This window comes from Cryptomeria japonica, chromosome 4, assembly GCF_030272615.1.
Source record: "Cryptomeria japonica chromosome 4, Sugi_1.0, whole genome shotgun sequence".
NCBI classification, from domain to species: domain Eukaryota; kingdom Viridiplantae; phylum Streptophyta; class Pinopsida; order Cupressales; family Cupressaceae; genus Cryptomeria; species Cryptomeria japonica.
This window is the reverse complement of record NC_081408.1, coordinates 174351830-174378748: the sequence shown is the minus strand read 5'-3', so window position 1 is coordinate 174378748 and position 26919 is coordinate 174351830. Positions and strand designations below refer to the sequence as shown.

The following is a 26919-nucleotide window of genomic DNA, read 5'->3' as shown; positions in this document are numbered from 1 at the left end:
AAGTTTCAATTTAAGAGAATAATCAATAATTCAATTAAATTGCTTTTCTGATTTCAAGTTCTAAATTTAGAAAAAGAAATAATATCTCAAGTTCGATTTCTCTCTCAATTCAATTCTTTTGTTTTATTTTCAATTTAACTCTTGCTTTTGTAATTAATTCTTCTTTTGTAATAAATTAATTCCTTTTTTTGCATGACTAAATGGCAAATTTATTAATTAATTAAATATGCTAGGATATTCAATAAATTAAATAGGATAATTGATCAAAATAATATTCTTGGAATGATTCAATTAATTAAATAAATATTTAATTAATATTGAGTAATTGATTTTGCCATGTGATGTTTAATGATTAAAGATTTATTTACGTGCTCAAGAATGATTTAATTGCCTTTGGTTAGGACCTTGGTGATTTTGTCGAGATTAGGGGCCCATGGTTTAGATGACCATTTTTAGGGTATTACATTTGCCCCTTTTTGAATTAATGTGCGAGCAGTGCGATGACTCAAAGAATATGTGATGTCTAGGAGATACCAGTTCTGAACTTGATTGATCACAAACTAGATAAAGAGAAAGGTGTTTAGATTGATTCAAAGCGATGAAGCTTAATGAAGACTAATTAAAACAATACTCATCTCAAGCTTGATTGAACTGAGGAACGATAGAGAGCAAAGATACTGAACTTGAACTTGATTGATCAAGAAGCGGATCTTACTGATCTAGAACTTGATTGAACTAGACACAATGAGCGAAGATAAAAATCGATCTTGAACTTGAATGATCAAGATACAACGAGTGAAGAATAAATTGTCCAGCTTGATTCGATGCGATGAAACTGAACACCTGCTTAGCTTTAGCGTGTGATCAAAGATACTCTTTAAACTTTTGATTGAGTTTAAACGAATAATCAGCTTGATGTAAAGCGATGAAATTGATTAACGTTAAGAGATTAATTCAAAAGAAGACAAATATTAGCTTGATATAAAGCGATGAAACTGATATGCCTCTAGCGATTGATTTGATTCAGATGTTCGAAAGATCTCAACTTGATATGAAGCGATATAGATGAGATGCCCCTTAGCAATAAGGATTTGATTTTCTTTAGTTGAAAATATTTTTGCTCAACTTTTGATGAAGATTTGAAAAATTTCTCGACTTTGAAGATGTGAGGTCATAAGGTCACGAGTATGCCCCCTCAGGAGTGAAATCGAAAGATAGCGAGGGTACATGATTATAGGCATTTTTTAGGTGATGATAAGTTATTTGAGCACAAATTTTTTTTGAGGAATTTTTGAAAATTTGGCGTTGAGCACAAAGTTGACATGTAGAATTAAATTGAGATTCAGCGTTGATTGATGTCAAATTGAGCGCAATTTGAAGAAAGAATGAGCTTTTGATGAAAAGCGCTAAGTGGTCCAAATTGTGAGAAATTGACTAGGAGAATGATCTCGAATTTCAATTTTGATCCCGAAAATGGACTCAGGATGGGCGAATTAGCTAAGGGTACAATTTTCATGTCCATCGGAGCAAGTTGAAAAATTAGGGTTTTGGCTATATATGGGGCAAAAGTGTCATTTTCAATTCATTTTAACCCTCCAAGTTTGAAAATTCAAAAAGCCTTATGTGAAGAAAATGGTGGTCCCTACTCATGAGCATCAATTCGAGCCCTAGAGACGACATAATCTACCCCGACACTATGAGCCACCAGTAATTGATCTATCTTAAGCCTGTTATTGATTTCAATTTTGATTTTTTTTGTTGATTTTTCAAGTTTTTTGGCATGTTGGGTTAGGTTTTCTCATTTTGTCATGTGAGACAAGATCTTGTCTCATACGACAAACTGCTAAATTTTATTTTGTCATTTCAAACCATTAGTTTTGTCATTCTAGAGCCACCCTTTTGTCGTACGACAACCTTCTTGAAAGACCATTTTGTCATCTGAGGTCCAATATTTTGTTGTATGGGAGTCTTTTGTCATATGGGGCTCAATCCTAACTCATACGAGTTTCTACCCTTCTGTGTTTTGTCGTTTGGGAAACAACAAGCATTTTTTAAGGTCTAAACTTGAAATTTTGACTTTGTAATTGATGTAGTTAGATTTGCGTGATGTTTTCCTTCTTTTGTACGCTTATTTGTAATGGTTTCTGATGCTTTGTTGTTTGATTTTTGTAGGTTTGATTACCTCATGTGCTCTTTAGATGCATTTATCCACCCACCATGACATTAGTTCGTCAGCTTTCAGAGGTTGAGCAGGCTCATATTGACTTATGTGGCTTGACACATCTTTTGAGATTACCTAATATCCATGTGAATCACGGTATGCTCACAGCATTGGTAGAGAGATTCCATTCTAAGCATAATACCTTTCACTTACCAGTTGGGGAGATGACTATCACTCTCGAGGATGTATATAGGATCCTCTGTATCCCTTTTGCTGGGGATAAGGTGGATTATGATTCAGGACACCTTCTCGGATTACAAGCAGTGAGGCATGTCTTTAGGGATCCTGATATCTTGACACATTCCATCAGTTGGGACATCATGATGAGCAAGTAAAATGAGGATTTCCCTCTCATGTGTGTTCTAGCAGGGTTTAGCGGTTGTTTTCTGATGCCGAATAGAGGTCAGCAAGGATTTTAGTGTGGGTGGGGCCGGATATTGGAGAGATTGATCGAGACGCCTCAGAGGCTTGGTTGGGGTTCATGCATTTTGGCCCACATGTATCATGAGATGCATGAGATTGTATATAGGGAGGACAAGAGCATGGGTGTAGGTGTTTTGATATTACAGGTTTGGGCTTGGGAGCACCTCCCAGTTTGTCGGCCTATTGTAGATGATAGTAGAGAGCCTGGGGAGTCTTTTGTATATAGGTATGTCGGTTACGTTACACAGCCCCATCTGGGAAAGATAGATTTTTGGCAGCGATAGTTGGATGACCTGATAGCCATGGTGTGGAGGCCTTATAGAGGCTTAGAGCCATGGGATGACTGGAGGCTTGTTCACAAGGACCTTTTTGTTATTCACCCTCTTATTGGTAGATCGCAGATGATAGTGGAGTGGTTTTTTAGTATCACGGGTGATGAGACAATATGGACGGCCTTAGGGGGTATCATAGGAGTTCACAGCATATGTCTGATATGCTGATGAGGAGAGGCATGGGTGGTCACCGAGGTTTTCTTATGCCTTGGCCATGGAGGATTTAACTGGTCTATAGCGGTTGAGATGGGATTACCTGAGTGATATTACAAATGTAGGCGTATTGCCCCAGTATAGAGATATTTTCCAGCAGCATCCATTCCCTCATTTGACGGATCCAACTGAGCAAGCTCCTCACATTGAGGAGGTTGAGGATGATGCCCCCGTGCAGGGATAGGGACAGGGTCAGAGGCAGGGCCAGAAACAGGGACAGGGACAGGGACAGAGAGTTGAGGCTCCAAGGTGGACTGGTTGGGATCTTGGTTCTAGTAGCAGCAGAGCTCCAGCTGAGGTTGGGCAGCAGAGGGGTGAGGGGTGATCTCTTGGGGGTATAGGCGTGAGATTGGGCGGAGCTAAGGAGGAGAGATCAGCTCCGAGACAGGTCCGTCAGCGATGAGAGGAGAAGGGTGGAGGTGGAGGTGGAGATGAGGGTGGAGAGCCTATGAGAGAGCAAGGGGTGGACGTTGGATGGTCAATGAGAGCACATTTAGTGAAGCTACAGTCATAGTTGGTAGTGGCTCAAACTCAACTGGCAGAGTGAAACCGGCAACTTGCAGAGGTGAGGGATGAGAGATATTGTCAGCTTACAGAGATTAGGGTTGAGCGAGTCCGTCAGCTTGTGGAGCTGAGAGCAAAGCGCAATCGTCAGGTCACGGCGATGAGAGCAAAGCGAGACACCCTTTAGCAAGAGGTTTTGCATCAGACTAGTAGGGCAACCTACTATGTTGCAGCATATAGCATGGAATTTCTAGTTGCATAGTAGGTTGTCCCTTATTCACAGTACACAACACGGTCTAAGGGAGCTTGGGCACCTCGTCAGGATCCCGGTAGTCAGGCTCCTCCACCTGGCGATGAGGGAGAGGGTGCCAGCTAGATATTCATTTTTGTAGCTGTGATATTTTTTGTAGACACACCCATTTTTTTGTAGCCTATACGATTCTTGCTCCGATGGGAGTTTGTATATGTCATTGGATATCATTTTGTACTCTTAGACTTGATACGATATATATATATATGAGATCCAATTTGAATTCATTGTACTTGTGTTGATTCAATTCTTGAGATGCTTTCTATATGCTTTATTCTACATGTATGCATTTCTTTTCAGCATGGATGTATGTAATGCAAATGATTATGAATGTCTATTTTTGTTTCTTTTCATATGCAAATAAATAAATGTAAATGAGTAATGAGTAATGAAATGTTTTCATTTTTCTATGCAATAAGATGAATGCAAATGAGTAATATTGAATCTATGTAAGATGTTTATGTATGCAGCTAACATCTCAAAACACAAGTACTCAATCAAAGAAATGATGAAAAGGAGACCACTTAGCTAAGAAATGATGATGCTTCCAGCTCTCATTCAGAAGATAAAGAGATCATTATTATCACATCAAAATCACTCTAAATTCACAAAATATAGAATGAAATGCAAAATGAGATGCAACCTAAACCTAGTTACTGGATTTAAACTGTTTAAGATTCATCACCGAGCATAACGAACATAACAGGTAGATTAGAGTTCCTTTCTTTTCAATGTGCAATATTTAATATCTTGTCCACAATGAACCTTTTTTCATTCATATCCTTGGACAGATTTTGTAGGGACCCGAATTGCATCATAAAGAAATTCCCTCAAAACAGACAAAGAAATGATATGGACCTCCCTGTAGTATTCAAATAAGTGGAGTCGAGGTATGTGAGGTGATTTCACCTTGATGTGAAGGCTCTTATCATAGACACCCAACTAATTTAGATGTTGCCAAATCATTGGGATCATTCCTAAAACCAGAAAACAAGAAAATATTATGCCCCCAATCCTTGTTCCTCTTAGTCAAAATAGACTTCCTCGAGTTACTCAAAGGGATAATAATCAAAAACCAATATAAAAGATAGCACGCAAAGAAAATTTGCATACATAGCTCAAACTATTTAGTGATTGTTTTCCATTATGTTGTTTTGCTTGTTAACTCATTGATAAAAACTCTTCAGTAGTCAGGAGACAGGTGATTGACTCAGAGTGGATGACCAGGTTTCACTGACGGAAAGGTGACTTGGTTGACAATGCTTAAGACGTGTAATGTGCTCTGTCATTTAACCTAAGACTGGGACATTGATCAGTTTCAAGTCACGAGAGTTCCAAAAAACTAGGGTGTCACAAAAGTGACTATAAAATATGTACAAGCAAAAGCAAAGATGCAGGAAAGCGAGAATGCCAACGTTGTGTTGATAGATAGAGCGCTTGAGTACAAGAGGCGCCTATTTGCCAGGTTTTCACCTGCTTGGCAGAGATTCATTTTTTATTTTTTACCAAGGTGCCTGTTTACCAGGTTTTCACCAGGGCATTTTCTCTCTTTTATAATTTTTTTTGTTTTTTTATTTTTTCCTTTTTTTTTGTTCTTTTTTATTTTTATGATTTTTTTTATTTTTTTCAAGACTTTTTCAACTGTACAGGTTGCTAGAGTAGAGAATGATAAGTGAAGAATCTCTTCAAGTGGATGGTGTTAATTTGTTCACGGAGCTATTCTCCTTCTGATGTTGAGAGCTGATAGGCACCAGAGCTGAAGACTGTAGTAACGATGTAGGGACCCAGCCAGTTGGGTTCAAACTTCCCTTTGTTGTCTCGAAACTATTGATTTTTTGGATTTTCTCTCAGTACCAAGTCACCAACCTGAAATTCTCTTTATCTAACCTTCTTGTTATATCCTCTAGACATTCTCTTTTGATACACTCTGAGATGATCAAATGTCACTTGTCGACGTTCATCTAGCAATTTGAGTTCTTGCAATCTAGATATTCTATGATCTTCATCAGTAACAAGACCTTGCAAAGAAACTCTTAAAGATGGTATTTCCACTTCACTAGGTAATACTGCTTCAGACCCATACACCAAAGAAAAAGGTGTAGCCCCAGTAGGTGTTCTGATACTTGTTCTATAAGCCCATAATGCGGGATTGAGCTATAGATGCCAATCCTTCCCTGACTTGTTCACTGTTTTGTACAAGATAGTCAATAGGTTTTTGTTAGATGCCTCAACTTGTCCATTAACTTGAGGATAATATACTGATGACCAGTGTTGTTTTATTTTGAATTTCTCATAGAGCTTGTCTAGGTCTTTATTCTTGAATTGTCCTCCATTATCAGTCATGATGGCCAAAGGTATCCCATACCTGCAGATGATGTAGTTTAAGATGAACAAGGTGACTTGTTTACCAGTTGCTTTGATGAGTGGAACTGCTTCTACCCACTTGGTGAAATACTCAGTAGAAGTTATTATAAATTTATGTCCATTAGATGAAGCAGGGTAGATCTAACCAATGACATCAAAGGCCCATTGCTGAAAAGGCCAATGTGTAGTGAATGGTATGAGATCTCGTGCCGAAGCATGTATGAGGTTCCCATGTAACTGACATTTCTTACAAGTCTTAGCAAATTTGACAGCATCTTTTTCCATGTCTGGCTAGTAGTATCCAGCCTGTAGTATTTTCCGAGCTAAAGTAAGGCCATTCGAATGAGATCCACAAATACCTTCATGGACTTCCGACAATGCACATTTAGATTCTTTAGTTTCTAGACATCTAAGCAATGTACTATCCAAACCTCATCTAAACAAATCATTAGCTATGATAACATACCGCGAAGCATTTCGGGTTAAGTTTCTTTTCTTGTTATGAGTAATATTTTTGGGGATAACTTGGTCTCATAGATAAGAGTAGATGTGGCTATATCGAGATGAGTCATATCCAATAATTGAACAAACTATTTGGGTCTCAGGAGAATCATAGGTCGGGTAATGTAACTCTACCACCAAGAATTCAAAGTGAACATTAGACTCTTGTAACTCAGGTACGGATGCCAAGGTGGCCATAGCATCTGTTGCTCTATTTATGGATCTAGGAATCTACTAAAATGATACAAAAACAAAGTACTTCTTGAGATCATCCACCATCCTCTTGTAAGGCATCAACTTCTCATCTCGAGTCTAATATGTATCATTGATTTGATTGACTACCAGCTGAGAATCTCCATAGATGTGCAATTCAACAACCTTCCATTCAATGGCTAACTTTATCCCATTTACGAAGGCTTCGTATTCTGCAATATTGTTCGTGCAAGGGAACAGAATCTTGTAAGAATTTGGGATGGAGTACTTCTAAGGAGTGATGAATAATATACCAGTACCTGAACCATTTTGAGTAAAGGACCCATCAAAGAACATTTTTCAGGGTTGTTGTGTAAGAAACATTATTGATTCATCTAGAAATTCTATGTGCAGTGGTTGAGAGTCTTCAAGCAAAGCTTCATCAAGTTGATCAGAAATTACCTGTCCTTTTATGGCCTTGCGTTCTACATATTCAATGTCAAATTCTATAAGGATCGTGACCCATTTCACCAATCTTCCTGTAAGTGTTGCTTTGTTAAGAAGATACTTAAGTGGATCAATTTTGGCCACCAGCTTGATTGAATGTGCTAGCATATAGTGTCTCAATTTTTGTGATGTAAAGACTAATGCTAAGCATGCTTTTTCTATTATAGTTTAGTTCATTTCATAAGACACTAATGTCCTACTGATGTAATAAATAGCTCATTCCTTTTTATTGTCATCCTACTATGCCAGGAGTGCCCCTAGTGATGATTCAGTTGTTGAAATATATAATATCAATGGTTTACCCTGAATAGGTGGCATTAATATTGGTGGATTCGACAGGTACTCTTTGATTTGCTGAAGATGTTTCTCACATTCTTGATCCCAATTGTATATTACTCCTTTCCTCAGTACCTTTGTGAAAGGTTGATCCTTGTCTGCTAGCTGAGAAATGAATCTTCTAATAGACTGGAGATGTCCCTGTAGACTTCTCATTTGACTAATGTTCTTTGGAGGTGGCATTTCCATTATGGCTTGGACCTTCATAGGATCAACCTCGATTCCCTTTTTTGAAATGATGTAGCCAAGTAGTTTACCAGACGTCACTCCAAATGCACACTTTTTTGGATTTAACTGGAGTTTGAACTTTTCCATTCTATCTAGGATAGGACCTAGCTCTTGAATATGTGTTGATCGCTTCATAGTCTTCACTAAAGTATCATCAACATAATCTTCCATATTCTTATGCATCATGTCATTAAAAATGGTAGTGACTGCTCTTTGATAGGTTGCTCCTGCATTCTTTAGCCCAAATGGCATGATGTTCCAGCAAAAGGTTCCCCATGCACAGGTGAAAGCTGTCTTTTCTTCATCTCTAGGAGCAATTTTAATTTGATTGTAGCTATAGAATCCATCCATTAGTGAGTACATCTCATACCCATCTATCATGTCGACTATCATATCAATGTTTGGAAATAGAAAGTCATCTTTCAGACATGCTTTGTTGAGATCCCTGAACTCTGTGCAAACTCTGATAGATTTATCTGCCTTCGATACAGGTACTATGTTTAAAATCCATTCGGCATAATCTATAGCTCTGATGAATCTAGCTTTGAGTAGTTTTTCTAATTCAGCCTTGACTAACAGTGCCACATGTGGGTGCATCTTGCGAAGTTTTTTCTTGACTATTTTTACTCCTGGTGTGATTGAAAGGTGATGCATAATGAGATTAGGATCCAAGCCTGGCATATCAGAGTATGTCCATGCAAAGTTTATTTTCTTTTCTGAGAATAGCTGAGTGAAATCCTTCAATTCCTCTGCTGATAGTGATTGAGCTACGTGAATAATGTGTGGTGTCTCTTGACTCCTAATATTCACTGGCTGAGTTGGCTCAATCAATATGGAAGACCTCTCCTGGAAATGACTTGGTAGTATATCAAGTATCTCACCTTCAAGCACCTCAGAGAGGTTTTCACCTTTAGGTGCGTCCTTTATTTTCTCTTTCTTAGATTCTGACACCGCCACAATGTGGTTTTCGCCATCAAATCTTTTATTTTTATTTTTCTTCTGTTTACAACTAAGATACTTGATATCTGCTTCAGCCATGTTGTCACTATGTTCACTAGTGGAAGAGTCCATAGGTTCGACTACATTGAGATAATAGGCTAATGTATAATCATTGGAAAAATTAGGTATATTCATTAACTGGTTTTGTAACGTGCAGTAAATCAATTCTGGGTGTGCTAAGGATAAATTTTGGGTAGGTTCAAGAGTGTTCACGATATTGTTATCATAACTATGAATTAAAAAGTCAAGTTCTAGAACTATACCTTGCGTAAGTGTCTCGAGACCAGGAAGAGTCAAATCATGATCATTAAAGTTCATGTTAATATTTAGGTGATCTGATCCAATAGACATACTTGTAGCATCGTTCTCTACACTAAAGTGGACTTCATATTATGGTTCAACAGCAACAAGATTAGTAGACAAGTTTTCATTGTTTTCATCAGATGATTCAGAATTTGATGTTGAGTAGATATTGTCCTGAATAGGACTATTGTCAGAGTCATCAGAGTCATTGGATGAATTTTTCGAGTCTTCTTCAATTGATTTAGTGAGTACATGTATGGTATCAATACTAACATCTTTAATGATGCAAGTCCCTTCAATACTTGGGTCATTTATTGTTTGTATCTGACATACTTGTTGGCATGATCTTGATGTCTATGTGATTCCCTATCGTCTACTCCATTCAACTTCCTCTAGACTGATGACTGGTTCTTATTCTGTAGCTTCCAACTCTTCTTGTGTAGTGCTATACTTGATTTATTCTATCTTAGTATAGGGGTACATGGATGAAAAGATTTCTGGTATCCTTCCTTTTGTCAATGCTTGTTCATAGTTGGCTTGTCTCTTTCGTCTGATTTCCCATATTTCTTTTTCTAGTTTTAGGCGTATCAGCTCTTAAGTATCATCTGTGGTGGTAGTAGACTCTTCTGGAGTTTTTGTAGTGGATGTGTCTAAGAGGTGAACTAAATCCCATTCATATTCATTCGAGTCAGTCTCAAAATCTTCTACCTGTTGTCTACCAGTGTATGTCAGTGGAATTTTCAGCGGTGTGAACATTTCTCTGAACCTTTCTACTTCCTCCCTCACATCCTCTGGGATCTCTACTTCTTGTAGTCTTGTAGCTGATACTATTGGGACTTGAGCAATGATTGTTTCTTCTCTATTGATTGTTGGTTCCTCTTGTTCTGTTTCATAGGTATCTTGAAGTTTTTGTTGAGTGTTTACCTCCTGTAATGTCAAAGACAGTTTCTTTTTCTTCCATTTAGTCTTAGAAGCATGTTTTTGATCTGATGTTTTTCCTGGAGTGTATCCTAATCCAGCTTTATCATTTGTGGATTTTGTTTGTAGCTGAATTGGCTCAATAATACCTTCCTTTTGTTTGCCCAAAGGACCAATACCTTAATATCCCATGTGTTGAATCGGCTCAATAATACCTTCCTTTTGTTTGCCCAAAGGACCAATACCTTAATATCCCATGTGTTGAATCATTTTGTAACTAGAACCATACTGAGTAGGAAAAATCTCACAGTATCGTACTTCCTCATTTTGACTATCTTCCTTAAAAAGCCAGTTAAGAACTGCATCCCCTTCTATTTCATCTACCAGGGAAGTGGAAGACTGTACAAAAAGACCATCATTTATGACATTTGGAGTTGGAGTATGTGTTCTCACAACCTCTAATGGTTTGCCCAACTATTTTGGTGATGGAGGAAGAGAGACTAATGAGAGTACCGGTTCTATTCTATAGCCATCCATGTAGGGATTTGTGATATTCAATCTCTTTTCTAAGTCTTTCATCAAAGCTTCTGGGTTTTGATTTATACCAACTGCCCTATTATGAGGCACAAAAGTATCTGCACCTTTTTTCAATGCATTACAGACAACATTTGTATCGGCAGGAATACTAACTTCAACTCCATTATAGGGGAATTTTAAGCATTGATGGTATGTTGATGGAACTGCCTTCATATCATGAATCCATGGCCTGCCCAACAAGATATTGTATGACAAAGGAAGATCAAGTACTTGGAAAAGGACATCTCTTTCTACAGGTTCCACTCTGATTAGCAATGATACCAGACCCTTAGAGTTCCTTTCTTCTTCATCATAGGCTTTAATTGTTATTTTCTTTGAGGGATCAATGACATTTTTAGAGAATCCTAGTTGTGTGAGCAGATTGTAAGTACAGATATTCAATCTTGCACCTCCATCTATCAAAACATGTTTGACTCTATGTTTATGGATCATGGCTTCAATATACAATGGCTGGTTATGTGGATGATTTAGCAAGTTGTCATCTCCTTTAGAGAAGGTTAGATAGTGAGGTGAGGTTAGATGATCCACCATAGACTGAAACTGATCAATGTCTAAATTCTTTGGAATGTTAGTGGTAAGCAATGCTTTGTCTAAGATCTCTTTGTGAGCAGCGGAGATTTTTAGCAATTCAAAGATTGAAATCTAAGCATTTATCCTTTTCAATTGTTCAACAACGCTATATCCAGAGGATGATGTTGAAGTTAATCTTTTAAATTTCTCCAGCGTTGATTCCTTTTGTTTGTTTTTATTGGGCTGGTGGGTTTGACTTTGCTTGAGCCGGGTTGGGAGAACTAGTCACTTGAAGAGTGACTTTCTTTTGAGAATGGGTCAGCGCTCTTGCATATCGTGATTCATTTGGTTTATCTTGGACGATAATCACATTGTAATATTCTGATTGTGAAGGCTCAATCATGTTAATGTCATTGTCATTTCTGGTATGAGTATAGTTTACTTTGGCACCTCCTTTGGTCTTTGAAGAGTCACCTTGTTTGTAAACAGGTAAAGGGTCTTTAAATGCTTTGTGATCAACATTGGTCGGATGATTTCTGACAATGATTTTACCAGCGTCTATGAGATCTTGGATCTCATGTTTGAGCTTCATGAAATTGTTTATGTTATGACCTTTATTCCGATGGAAGTCACAGTATTCATTTTCTCTCCACCATTCCGGTTTGATTTCTGGATCATATGGCTTGGAGTTATCTGGTAGCGTTATCGGGTTGTTTGCCAATAGAGTCTTGAAAGCAGATTCATATGATTCTTCGAGAGGAGTGAAATCACGCTTAGGTTTAGAGAGCCAAGGTTTCTCTTTGAACCACTCTTTTGTTTTCTTTGGATGTTCGGCTATAGCTTCAACAGCTTTGAGTGCTTGTGTACCACTAGCCAAGTTGAATATTGTGGGCTTTGAGTTGGTTTTAATAGTATCTACTACTCCATCATTAACAACATTCTTTTTGTTGTCTTTGCCAAATTTCCAATACGTGTTCTTCTCCTTAGAGCTAGATCCTGGTTGTGATTCCTTCCAAGGTGAGATATCCCCCTTCTTTATGGGCACATCTTCCATTCGAATGGCATTATCTACCATTTTCTTAAATGATGGGTGTACTTGCATTTGTATACTATATTTCAGTTATGGGACCAAGTTATTGACAAATATATCCATTTTCCCAGAGTCTGGGATAGGTTGTGGATACCTAGAGAACATCTTTCTCCAACATTGGAGAAAAGTGAGAAAAGGCTCTCCTATTTTCTGTTTAGTATTGCAAAGATCGATCATAGTCATAGGATGTCAAATGTTGTATGAGTATTGTTGCAAAAATAGTTGGATTACCTCTTCAAAAAAATTTATCCCTTTAGGTAGACTTGAGAACCATTCCATGGCTTGTCCCCCCAAACTCCTCGAGAAAAGGCGCATGAGATACGTTTGATCATGCATGAAATCCATACAGGCAGCACAAAATTCCCTGACATGATCTTGGGGATCTGAGGTACCATCATATTTGTCAAATTTTGGGATATCAACTTGTGAAGGAAATGGAGGCATGTATATATTTTTGTCAAATGGAAACAAACATATTATCTCCAGAGAATATTGTTTTGGGGACTTATCCTTGTTCTTCAGTTCTGTGATATCCATCTATAAGGCTTGTAATCGTTTGTGTACTATGAGGATAGGTGAGTCTTCCTTTTTAGTAATGAGTGTGTGGACATCATAGCCAGCAGTAAGTTTGGCACCTTGTTTTGCTAATTCTAAGAAATAGTCTTCCTTCTCCCTAGCCGGGATTGCTTTCATCATTTTTCTAAAGTCTTTGTCTTTTTGACAGTCATGAATATCTTTCTTGGGAGGTTCAATATCTTCGTCAGCTTCACTTGATGAGGAATCATTATCATTTTCGTGAATGTTACTATTGTCTTTATTTTTGTCATTGTGTTCCATCTCATATATAGTGGGAGATTTAGGCTCATCAAAAATTGGTCTGCCTGATGACGAAGGTATGTCTAGGAGTGGATCCTCCATGTAAAATGGGTTATCTTGATATGTGAAGGGTTGTTCTTTGCCTTTCGCTTCTTTCTTACGAGAACTCCTGGTTTTAATAGGCATTTTTATAGATTAGTGTGACCTAAAACTGTTTGTGATGCAGAGGTCAAGATCAATTTCAGTGCTAGTTTGTTCGGTTAACGTATTGTTTGGGAAAAACAACTGAGACTTAGTCTGGTTTCAGGAAAGATCTATCCTGTATAAGACGTTTTATCTAAGTTGGTTCTAGAATAGTGACTAAGATTCGGTCTAGCTTCAGGAATGATCTATCCTATGTAAGACGTTATCTAAGTGACTTAGGTTTGATAAATAGTTGATTGAACTAGCTGAAGGATGATCAACCAAATCGTGCAATGCAAATGGTAGAGGTACACTGTCTTGATATATTTATGCTTAGGATGAGGATAACCAGTATTATGTTCACTATAGACTATTTTAGGCAAGTTTGATTGCTTTGTACTGACAAAATCAGAGACTCGTACGGTAGGTTTTTCTGAGTCGGACGACAATATAATAGTTCCAAGTTCTATTTCGTATGAGTTGCTGCCTAGTATCGTATGACAAATGGGTATGTCCCAAAGGACAAAAGATTCAGTGCATATCTATTTCTTACGACATAAGATTTAAGTCAGAATGACAGAGTTCTTGTTTCGTACAACAAAGATTGAGTGCAGGACGACAAACTAGAATACTCGTACGACACAGGTGTGATTTAGGATGAAAAATTAGCTTACTTGTATGACTGTTCACAGGGCAGAGACTAAAATTCTGAGTTTTTTGATACCTGAGTGTGACAACTGAGTATGACAAATTCTGAGATTGACTAATTTTTGACCTGCATAGACTAGTTTTGGACAGATTTTTGACTTAGGATAGACTAGTTCTGATACGGACAGAGTTTTTGATCACTGAGTTTGTTTCTTGTATTCTCCAATTTTGCTATTCCAGTTTTTTGTTTCAGGGATGTGTTAGAACCCTAAATTTTGGCAAAAATTTAGTGTCTCCTAAATGAGATAATTTAGTGAACACCCCAAAAAAGGCACCCCATGAATCCTGAACCCGATGGGCAATTTGACCTTGCAATTATTTTTACCACCCATAAATAAGTATGATCATCCATATTGAGCTTCCCAGAATCAAATTCGATACCTCTATCAAATAGCAAAATTTAGATGCATACTAGTCTGAGTCACAAAACTATTCCAAGTAGCCACTTTTGAGAGTTAATAACTTGGTCCCTGTAAGTACTCATTGTAATCCAATTGTTCCACTCAATTTTCTATATCAAAATGAACTCCTGTGTTAGTTTTTAGAGACCTAGGACCTCATTTGTTGTTTTTCCCAGGTCAATTCCATTTGTGATTTATTCATTTTATTACTTACATATTGCAAAATCTACCAAAGTGGCTTTCTGTTGAAATTATTATTTCACACTTGGATTACAATTAGATTTAACCAACTGATCCACATAATTGTTTGTATCACAATAGACCACAGTGCAAGGTTCTGGAACCCTACCAATCCATTTGATAATTTTCTTGAGCTTAAACCAAATACAATTTATGCATATCTGGAACTTGCATAAGGGTAAAATCGATTGTGGGGCCTACTTTGGAAATTAATATCTTTTACCTCAGAAGGAATTTTTTAGAGTTGTCACTTGCATTGCAATCTCTGGTTAAATGTCTACATGATTGCCAACTTTTGTGACCTCATGGTATAATTTGGATGGTTTTCAACATTGATTCTAGATGCAAAAATCATGATTGGACACTTTTTTAGAGTGTGCAATTTGATAATGCTTAATCAGTTCATGACCACAAATTTACTCTGAATTATTCATATCCCCTGTTCAAATGAATTATTTGGAAAAATAAGTCAGAGCAAGGTATGGAGTGTTAATTCAATAAGAATGGCTTATTTGATCATCAGATAAGGTTAGTATTGTTACAAGTTCATTAATGAAAGACATCTTCTTTATGAAATTTGATAATTCAATATATTTAAATTATTGAAATAAAATGTTTACTATATGTGGGGATAAATTCGGCTCCCATAAGGGTAGAGCCAACATATAGTTTTAAAATGGGATCGAATTTCATTTGTGCAAACCCATAATGACTTGTTATTCGAACTCCAATAATAATATTTGAAATGGCCACATTATATGTTTGAAGAGGAATAACACTCAAGAGAAATCAAAATCTAAATCAATCAAAAATGATTTAAATTAATCATTATGGAGCATTATAAGAAATGATCTTATATATAAACTATATATGTGATGATAAAACGAAAACCATTAAGTTGGTTAATATGAGCCAAAGTGGTGGACCTGCAAAGAGAAGAGTTTTCTCAATTGTGTTATCAACAAAACAAATCTAATCTGCATAACAAAAAATAGCTTCTCTGAAATGGTATTTTACAACGAAATAGTGTTGAGATTTTGATTAACACAATCAAGAATATTGGTGGGCCTCCAAGTGAATACAATTAGCAGGTGTAAGACCAAATTTCATGAAGAAGATATATTAGTGAAAGATGAATATACTTTCATAAAGAGATTTTGATAAGTGAAAAAAACATAGCAGCCAAGTAAAAGTGTGAAGATTAAGTGGGTGTGAAGTTACAAATAAAATTATATGAGAGAACAATCAACCAAGGGTAATTAATGAAAACCTTCCAGAAAACATTTTCACATTTAAAAGGTAATTGTTTATCCATTTGCATATTGAAGAGGAATTAATATATGCTAAGTTGAAGTATTATTACACCAATAGAGTGCAATTAGATGTATCTTTTATGAATTATTTCATTAAAAGGTAAAATAGACACGGTATGACAGGCTATAACCTCATAGGAGCCCATCATATTGTGATCAAATCTGCTCATTAATGAAGATGAATTTATCAAAATGGTTTTCTTGGTTAGTTGCTTCTTGGCACTAGCTTTCTAGAACATTTTGAAATTCTTAATTTCTATCAAAACTAGTTTTCAGCAAAAATAAATTATCAAATAATAATTTGATAAAACCTCTCAATTGAAGTTGGACAAAAATATTAAAGATGGAAGAGGTAATATTTTTCAGAAATTTGAGAAGGATAGAATTATTCTACCCAAAGTATTTACTTCAACATTTTACAAGAAATTTGAGAAGGATAGAATTATTCTACCCAAAGTATTTACTTCAACATTTTACAAGACTTGAAGGGAAATGATAATGAATCATATGAAAGAATGAATGGAGTGGGAATAATAACTTAATTGCTGAAAAGATGGGTGAAGTATTTTCACTTGATTATGAAAGGGAAGAATTATTTTGAGAAAAATAAAATCATTTCAAAGAGTTTTACATGGTGAATGTTATAAAGTGCATTATGATACTTTGTTAGCATCCACATAAAATCAGGTCAGAAAAGATTATTTCACTGTGAGGTGCAAAATAAGTAAAACATTTTTACTTCATTGATGAGAAGTGGGTAAAGTGTTCAATCAAGGAAATATTTTATCAATGACCAAGAAGAGTATGATAATTCATAGTGGACATTTTTAAAATAAAAAAATCCATACAAAATGCATTATGGTATTTTCTCATTTTTAATACCCGCAGTTTGTGCAAGGAGGGATTATTTTTCAAGTGAAAATTATTACGAGAAGTTGCCAGCGAAGGAGATCAAATGAAAGATTGCATCACTCAAAGTGAAGGGTCATAACCCTAAAATTGTAGTGTAAATTAACAAAGGTGGTAATTAATATATTTTAGGGCAACATGACTTTGTTATTAAGCATTGTAATGGTTTGAAAAAACTCCTTAAATAATATAAAAGGAGAAATCAAAACCGAAGATAAGGATCATTAGGAGAGAAAGGAGGGGAGTATATTATAGCCTCAAGCTTATCATTGTACTATTTTGATGAATATATATAATATAATCAATCATTTTTCTTTGCGTATGTGTTGTGGATTATTGCATTTTCTGTAGGCAGTTCCTTATGATATTATCTAAAGGAGATAAGGTTATTTGTGTTCTTCTAGTAAAATTATGTGTTTCATATTGTAGATTTGGATCAAAAAGATTTACTTGCGAATTGTAATTGTTCCCTATATTTTTTCCTTGGATGGTCTCTTAAAGTTAGGGTTAAATTCATTGAAACGGTAACTAACAGACTCATCGAGAGGGGGTGGGTTTAAAAACTATCTCATAAGTTTACACAATAAGTCCTAAAGAAATATAAAGACTGTATAGCCCAAACAACAAAGAAAGGCACTGGTCATCTATAAAATACAACTCATCAGTTCATATTTTTTACATTAAAAGTAATAGGAGTAGTTGAGTGGGAAATCTAGAATAAATTAGCAATAGTGTATACATATAAATTTCAGCACAAAGATCAAATAGTTTCTACAACAATAATCTTGAACTCATCTGCTATATCTCTATCCTAGGAACTTATACCATTCTGAGATATACTTAATCTGCTATAAAAAGCACTAGTCGTTGAAAACAACTAGTGAGTAGGTATACCCGCCTAGGTCCTGCAAAGCCTAAAGTGAGGGAGTTAATAACCAAATAGGTTCACTCTATATGTTGGCCAAGTCAATTGGAGGGTTTGAACATAGGAGTTGGCATTTTCTTAGAATCTATCCAATCTATTGATTTGAGACCCAACAGATTGGCGACTCTGCTGGGGAAGAATTATTAAGACTCTGTTGTGGGAGAGAACTCAGAAGACAGAAATAACTTATGTCCTCTATGAAAGAGGTGGTGACTCTGTAAAAAGGAAAATTAAATGAAAAATATCCGTAGCATTCAGTATGTTTCAATATCCATATTTTTATGGAGAAGCATCTTCAGAAAAATATGCACAATGGCAACCACAGCCACAAAGAGGCAAGAATATTCCAAGAAGTTTTAAGCCATTGGATTTTGGTAACATCCCTGAGTATCCATATGTATTTCCTTATGAGTTGAAGATCTGTATGTCGAGGTTCCATGGAGATGAAAGGGAATCACCAATTGGGCATCTAAAATCATTTTATTGGTTTATTGAGACCTTTAGAATCTACTCAGAAGAAATGATCATGAAATGGTTTGTGCTAACATTGGAGGATATTACAGAGCACTCATTCAGCTTGTTACCCCCACAAAATATCTCATCATGGGAAGAACTTGAGTGGTGGTTCATGGAAGAATTATACGGTGTAATCGAAGACAACACTTCAACCACTAGCCCTTCAATTGGTTCTCCATACCAAAATTAGATTCAATGGGATTATGATTGTGGCAATGCACTCTACAACATAAGAAGAAAAGAAGGTGAATCTATAGAAAAATTGATTGGCAGAATAATGGTGACTTATTTCCAAATGCTTGATAATATACAATTTAATTCAGCTATACTGGAGGAATTGATCGTGAGAGAATGTGGGCCTGACAGTTTGGAATCAGCATGTTTAGTTTTTGAAGAATTGAATTAAAAACTACATGATTTGCGTGAGAAGAGTAACATCAACATAAGAGATGCAAATGAAGATGAATATATAGGAGAACTACTTTTCCTTTTTGAAGGCCCATCTGATGAAGAAGTAATGGATGATATTTTTTACTATGATTCAGAACTTGAGGAGATTATTGTTGATGATATAGAATTATCTCCATGTGAAGAAATATACTTGTCTGATAGGGAACAAATGGTTGATTCATCTGTACCTGAAAACCATGAGGATATTTTGACAAGAACAAAAACTTGTATCAGTAACAAAGAGGAAGAAGAATATTTTCTCAATATTGAACAAATTTTAGACTTTCTGGATAAAGAGTATCAAAGAAATGAAGAAAAGGCAAAAGGGGTGTATTATGAACAATAGACAAAATGTACACACACGCCTAAAAATAATTTCTAGAATTTTTCAAACCTATTGTGGGACAAGGTGATAGAAGAAGATTGTAATGTGAAGGATACAGTGGAAAAAACTTCATGTTACGAGTCCTGCTATTTCTCTGATAAATACATTGACGATGGTGAGGGCACACATGGTGACCGAAAAACTCAAGAGTCGCGTGAGTATGGAGATGATTTTAATTTTTTTACAAATCCTCTTTATAATGATGAAGATAGAAATGATGAAATGATATACTGCCAGAGTATGTCTGACAAAGATCTCTATGTCTTTCCAAATCCACTATATGATGAAGAAAAAACACCTCTAGATGATCAGGAAATATTATTGAGAAATGACATAAATAATAATGAGGATAATTGGGAGCATTGTTGTGGATTGGAAAAGTTGCATTCTCCAAAGAAAACTCAGACAAATAAAATTGGTGATATAATTTTTTCAAAAATGAGAGAAAAGTGCCATGAGAAAAATTTAGGGTTTCTGAATAATCCTTCTCCTCAGTATGAAGTACATCTTAAAAAATAACCCCAAATATAAATTTTTAACTTTTGGCCTACATGAATCACATAAGCGAATAATAAAGGAGAGTTTTTTTTCAAATTCTAATGTTGACATTACTAAGAGGATTTTACCTAAAGATGGCATTAGAGGTAAAAAACAAAGTCTCTCAAGTAAAATGGAACACCCCTATAAAATAGGAATGAATATTGATGTATTTGTGAATAAGAGGATGTTTCAGAAAGGAAACCTTGGTGAATATGAAAACTTAATAATTTATGAAGATTTTATAGCTTATGTGGTGAATAAAAAACAATATATCCCATATAATTTGGAATGTGTCCATAGAGAAATGAGAGATAATATGATACTTGAAAATATTAGAAAATCTCAAAAGTTAAAACTTTATAAACCAAATAGTATAATGGTTTATAAAAGTTTGAGTCATGTGAAAACAAAAGGAGATTGTTGTGATTCTTTTATAGAACATCAAGACAAAAATAAAAGACATTACAACATATATAGACAACATGGAAAAATGACAATTGATAAGCTTTATGATGAAATTGGAATGTTGTTGCAAAATGAGAACCAGGTGTTTGATCCAGAAAAAATGAGTGTTCATGATTTTGGGACCTAGGGGCCACAAGATGTAGTTTTAACATAATCTACAGAAGGGAGGTGATTGGAAATGGTCTAGTCTACCAAATAAAACTGGATTCTTTCTATGCCCACAGGGGGCATACATCCCAAGACAAAGCCACTATTGGAACCCTAAATTTTGGCAAAAATTTAGGGTCTCCTAAATGAGATAATTTAGTGAACACCCAAAAAAATGCACCCATGAATCCTGATCCCGATGGGCAATTTGACCTTGCAATTATTTTTACCACCCATAAATAAGTATGATCATCCATATTGAGCTTCCCAGAATCAAATTTGATACCTTTGTCAAATAGCGAAATTTAGGTGCATACTATTCTGAGTCACAAAACTATTCCAAGTAGCCACTTTTGAGAGTTAATAACTTGGTCCCTATAAGTACTCATTCTAATCCAATTGTTCCACTCAATTTTCTATATCAAAATGAACTCCCGTGTCAGTTTTTAGAGACCTAGGACCTCATTTGCTATTTTTCCCAGGTCAATTCCATTTGTGATTTATTCATTTTATTACTTACATATTGCAAAATCTATCAAAGTGGCTTTCTGTTGAAATTATTATTTCACACTTGGATTACAATTAGACTGAACCAATTGATCCACATAATTTCTTGTATCACAATAGACCACAATGCAAGGTTTTGGAACCCTACCAATCCATTTGATAATTTTCTTGAGCTTAAACCAAATACAATTTATGCATATCTAGAACTTGCATAAGGGTAAAATCGATTGTGGGGACTACTTTGGAAATTAATATCTTTCACCTTAGAAGGAATTTGTCAGAGTTGTCACTTGCATTGCAATCTCTAGTTAAATGTCTACATGATTGCCAACTTCTGTGACCTCATGGTATGATTTGGATGGTTTTCAACATTGATTCTGGATGCAAAAATCATGATTGGACACTTTTTTAGAGTGCACAATTTGATAATGTTCAATCAGTTCATGACCACAAATTTACTCTGAATTGTTCATATCCCCTGTTCAAATGAATTATTTGGAAAAATAAGTCAGAGCAAGGTATGGAATGTTAATTCAACAAGAATGGCTTATTTGATCATCAGATAAGGTTAGTATTGTTACAAATTCATTAATGAAAGACATCTTCTTTATGAAATTTGATAATTCAATATATTTAAATTATTGAAACCAAATGTTTACTATATGTGGGGATAAATGCAGCTCCCATAAGGGTAGAGCCTAACATATAGTTTTAAAATGGGATTGAATTTCATCTGTACAAACCCATAATGACTTTTTATTCGAACTCCAATAATAATATTTGAAATGGCCACATTATATGTTTGAAGAGGAATAACACTCAAGAGAAATCAAAATTTAAATCAATCAAAAATGATTTAATTTAATCATTATGAAGCATTATAAGAAATGATCTTGTATATAAACTATATATGTGATGATAAAACGAAAACCATTAAGTTGGTTAATATGAGCCAAAGTGGTGGACCCGCAAAGAAAGAGTTTTCTAAATTGTGTTATCATCAAAACAAATCTAATCTGCATAACAAAAAATAGAAATATGGAGTAAACTAAATATGGAAGTAAATAATCTAAAACACCACAATATATTTCAATGACTCCAGAGCAAAATTAGCATAATAATAATAAATCTCCAAGCGTATTCTCAAAACTCTATGGGGGGTTTGGAATGAGAGTTGAAGGCTGAATTTATAGAGAATTCACAAAAAAGATCAATTTAGGATTAATTGAAAATAATTGAGAAATCAGGTTCAGTTGACCTTGAGATAGATTCCAATTATAGTTTAATTGAAATGCATTCAAATTAGAAGTTCAAGTTGCATTGAAAAATAATATTAAATTAATTCCATGTTTTTGTGATAAAAATAGATAATTCTTTGATTTATTCAAGAAAAGAGTCTTTTCAATGCAACTGAACTTCTTTTTCTGAAAAGCTTTAAGTTTCAATTTAAGAGAATAATCAATAATTCAATTAAATTGCTTTTCTGATTTCAAGTGCTAAATTTAGAAAAAGAAATAATATCTCAAGTTTGATTTCTCTCTCAATTCAATTTGTTTTATTTTCAATTTAACTCTTGCTTTTGTAATTAATTCTTCTTCTGTAATAAATTAATTCCTTTTTTTGCATGACTAAATGGCAAATTTATTAATTAATTAAACTTCTCCAAAATGGAGAGTGGGTGATCAAACTTCTCCCTCCCAAACTATTCCCTATGAAGACACTCCTCACTCTTTCCAACCCACTTGGGAAGGGTGAAGGGTGTTCATTGGTTATTCTTCCCAATACCTTACAGACTCTTTAGCCAAGACACCTCAAAAAGGGTAAAAGGAATGGGGAAGAGAAATGCCACTCATGAGGAGGGTTATCTAACCTAGGAAGGCTCTTCTAAAGATAAAATTCGGCCAACTTGGGAAACTCAATTTTTGGGGAGGCTAAACAGGCCCTAGGGAGTGGACACGTGGCTAAATTTGGCCTTCATCCATAGGTACATCATATGGCCCACTAAAAATGCCCCTAACTTGACCCTAGGAGTTAGTTTAACCCCCTAGAAGTCCACCCAAAGTTTACCTACGGGTCAACCCTGAGTTGACCTTTCTAATGACTCCCTATCCAAGGTTTACTTGGGACCATTTTAAGATAATTAAAATATATGCATTGCTAAAATAAATTTCCTCAAAAGAGACATGTCAATGCCAACTCATCCTACAATGCATGTGTCAAGTGACACTACAAAAAGAATTACACATCACTAAATTACACATGGCAAATGTCCATTTTTTTTGGAATTGATAAATTAAACAATTTCCAAATTAAACATACATCCAAGCATAACATTTACAAATTAAAACACATTTACAAACGAGGTGTTGTCTCTCCAAATAGACAACCCTTGGTTTCATAATCGCACATAGGCCTAGGCTTGATTCTCTAGATAGTTTCCATGGTCACATGGAATAATTTTCCTGCACATCAAACTTGCACATTAGTAATTCCAAAAATCACATATAATATTATCAAAAAGAATACAATTCAGACATCGCATAAAATTTTAATTATAAAAATCAAGTATCCAATTATTTGATAACATCCACATACAATAATCTACTAAATGGCATCATCATCATAAATATGGAATTAAATCATTTATAGAGCATGCATCCATAATTTCAAGCATCAAAATAAAGTACTGCAAATCAAAATGTAGGAGCACCCGAGCAAACAAGCAATCAACACTACCCAAAAATATTTCCCATTTGTTTTGATTTGGTTTCTGATTTTGGTTTCAATTGACATATCTTATCAATCTTTTAGAGCTTCGCTATGATTTGACCAAGCTCTAAACCTCTTCATGATGACAATAGAATCATATGTAAAGTGTAATGTGACAAGGCATATGAATTGTTCAAATAAATGTTGTCTCATTTGACGCAATGATAGGAAAAGTGTAATGGTTGGTGTAAAAACATTCTCCATAATCGTTGTCAGCATCCTCCTTTCTTGTGCCAAAATAGGTGCTTTGGAACTGGGCATAGACATTCATCATGAAGGATTTTGTTAGTTGTTGTAGTTATAACTACCCCACTAGATATGTATGCAAAATGTGGAACATAAACAAGGGACATAAACTATAATCTCATAGATTGCAATGATTCTAGAAATTCACAAAATAGATTTGAAAAAGGCTATATAAACTTTTCAGTAAATGAAATAGATTTGAAAAAGGCTATAGAAACTTTTCAGTAAATGAATTAGCAAGAAAAAAGACAAATTCCACAAACTTCAACAATATCAAACCTATTGATACATAAGCATAAAAGAAAATGACCAAGAATACAATGAATGGCTTTTGAAACTTACAAACAAAAATGCAAATAATAGGTGAATTGAAATGACAACAGGGGAATCAAATGGCATCAATGATTTTGAGGGGTTGTTGAAAACAAACCATAGAATATTAAATGCCATATAATCTAGCAAAAAGGGGGCCATCAATAATGGAAACGACATCAATTGCAGAATTAGAATTGATGTAGAAAGAGAGTAGTATGAGGAATCAATGGTAGATAGGAGAGGGGCTTGAGAGAGAGAGAAGGGGTTAGGTTCTTTAGAGGTATTGGTTGGTAAAAAGTAAAGGGTTGTGTTGAAAATAATGGGTAGACATTTTGGAGGCTAAAAATAGCAGAGCTATTCGATGCATAGACAACAAAGGCGTCATTGGACAGAAGATAGGTTGCATGTTAGGTTGTGAAAGATAGAGTAATAAGGGGTTGCATATGTATGTGTGAGAATTGGACTTGTTAGAATTGAGTGGGCCTTGTCAAAGCTAAGGTGTATGTGGGTCATTGTCAATGGGAAAGGTTGTGGGTGAGAATAGACCCAAGTGGAACAAAATAGAGAGTAGTTGTTGGTTTAAAAACAAAAGATTGGTTTTTCTATTAGTGAGAAGATAAAGACAGTGTAGAGCGGGTTAATTTTAGATATATTATACAATTAAGAATTGCTTGCATAATAAACTATCGCAATGCCTAAACATAGCCTATAAGCTTCCATGCTCTTTTAACCAGCAAACTAAATTTGATATTTCTGAGTTGTATTGCCTAGTTGATTACAGATTTTGGACACACCAAAATTAGCCATTTTTCAAGATCTCTAAGCATATGGCATGTTGTCTGTGTTTATAAGCTGTGACTAAGAAGCTAAGGTACTCAGCCCTGATGAATCCTCTATCTTCTTCTCTATTAATGTGTTTGAGCTATGTATATGATCATATACGTTTGATTGATAACTTTAAAATAAGAAATAAACAATCTTTTATGTATTATGGATGCCCATAAACGTATGCCTAGTATGCTTCTGCATTAGGTGGCCATAATTAAGATGGATATTAGTAATAAACATGTCCCAGCCCCTGTACACATGCAAAACCTATGGTACGCAGGTAACATTTCATAGAATTACAGGCCAATTTGGACTCCCAAATCATAGCATTTCATAGGATTAAGTATTTTCATACTAGGCGGCATCCCACCATCCATACCTGCATAAGAGCACTACAAAGCCGCTCAGCCATGTTCATGAACTGAGGATTCTGCATAATTTGCTGCATTTTAGAAAAGTATTGTTGTGTATCCAGCTGTGGAACACCATCTTGCACTGCGCCATGCACACTCTGTTGCAATTACTTGGCTTTCTTATTGAATACAGGATCCTTTGCAATCTGATCGGCTAGTTCTTTTATGCATGGATCCTAGAAACAATTGAACCAGCAGCTAGTTTCATGCAACTTTATCAAAAAAACAAGTTAGGAGGCAAATAAGCATAGAGCTTTCACCAATCAAATCTTGTTAACACGACTGCAGGGAACTTGACTACAAAATAAAAAACATATTGTCCAAGGTCAAGACATTAATAGTCTTACAAACAAAAACAGAATATGAAAGGTTAAAACAATCTCATCAAGAGATGAACCCATAACTGAGTTTTGAAGATGGCTATAGAAGTCCATAAATCTTAAAATAATTACCAAGTACTTAGCAGAATTTGGATTTTGTTTATGATTGAATTTTCGCAGTATGCTTATATGTAGGTTTTCTAGATTCATTTGTGTAATGTTTTTCTTGAAAAGAAACATGGTATAGAGGAGAAACCCATAGAATGAGCTCTGCTCAATGCAAACCAAATCCACTAAATTTATCGAACAATACATATTTAATGTTGTGGAGATTGTAGAGAAGAGTTAGTTCAGTCATTTATGATGTATAGAGACAGCTTGGATGGTGAAAGTGGCTAGAAGTGGCTGGCATGAATAACATTGACACTGCAAGATATATAGAAATAGCGCTTGGTCTATACCGACTAACATCCTCCATAATTTAATCATCTAATTGTTTTTAGATATCTCCCCATAATCTAGAAAGAATGGGTCTTGCTTTGAAGCCTTCTTAGGCACCCATTTACAACGGTTTGCAAGTTCTTTCTAAATGGACTTTCATGTGCTACAGTCTTCCCCTTGTCAAAAATCATTATGGGTTTTTATGGCTTACCTTCAACTGATACAATTTTCAAGTGGTTGTAGCTCACTGCAAACTTTGCACTCAAGTGGTTTTGGCTAATTGTTGGTTAACAGATTCGGTTCCCCTAAAATGTAACAAAAATGACTCCTAGCCCCGGATGAAGGAATAAAGCATCAATCAATAGTTGAAGAAGTTGTTTGTTCTTCTACAACTTTCCTCTAAATTTTAGAGGGACAACTCCCTCTTATGATATCTATATTTAGATTTTTGGGTGTTCTTTTAACTAGAAAGCAGGAAAGAAAAACTTTTAACCAAAAAGTTCTAAAAGTGAGGTAACCAATCATAAAGGTAAT

The 26919-nt window shown here is 35.3% G+C and overlaps 1 protein-coding gene across 1 annotated transcript in view; it reads right to left on the bottom strand.

Moving 5' to 3' along the window:
- Positions 1-10027: 10027 nt before the first annotated feature.
- The window catches only part of LOC131874998 (transcription elongation factor SPT5-like), a 107087-nt gene continuing 90195 nt past the window's right edge, over positions 10028-26919 (bottom strand). The window contains exons 4-5 of the mRNA XM_059218990.1: positions 25591-25722; positions 10028-10360 (exon numbers count right to left, since the gene is read on the bottom strand). Coding sequence (XP_059074973.1) covers positions 10028-10360; positions 25591-25722 — 465 coding nt within the window. The remainder of the gene's footprint in view (positions 10361-25590; positions 25723-26919) is intronic.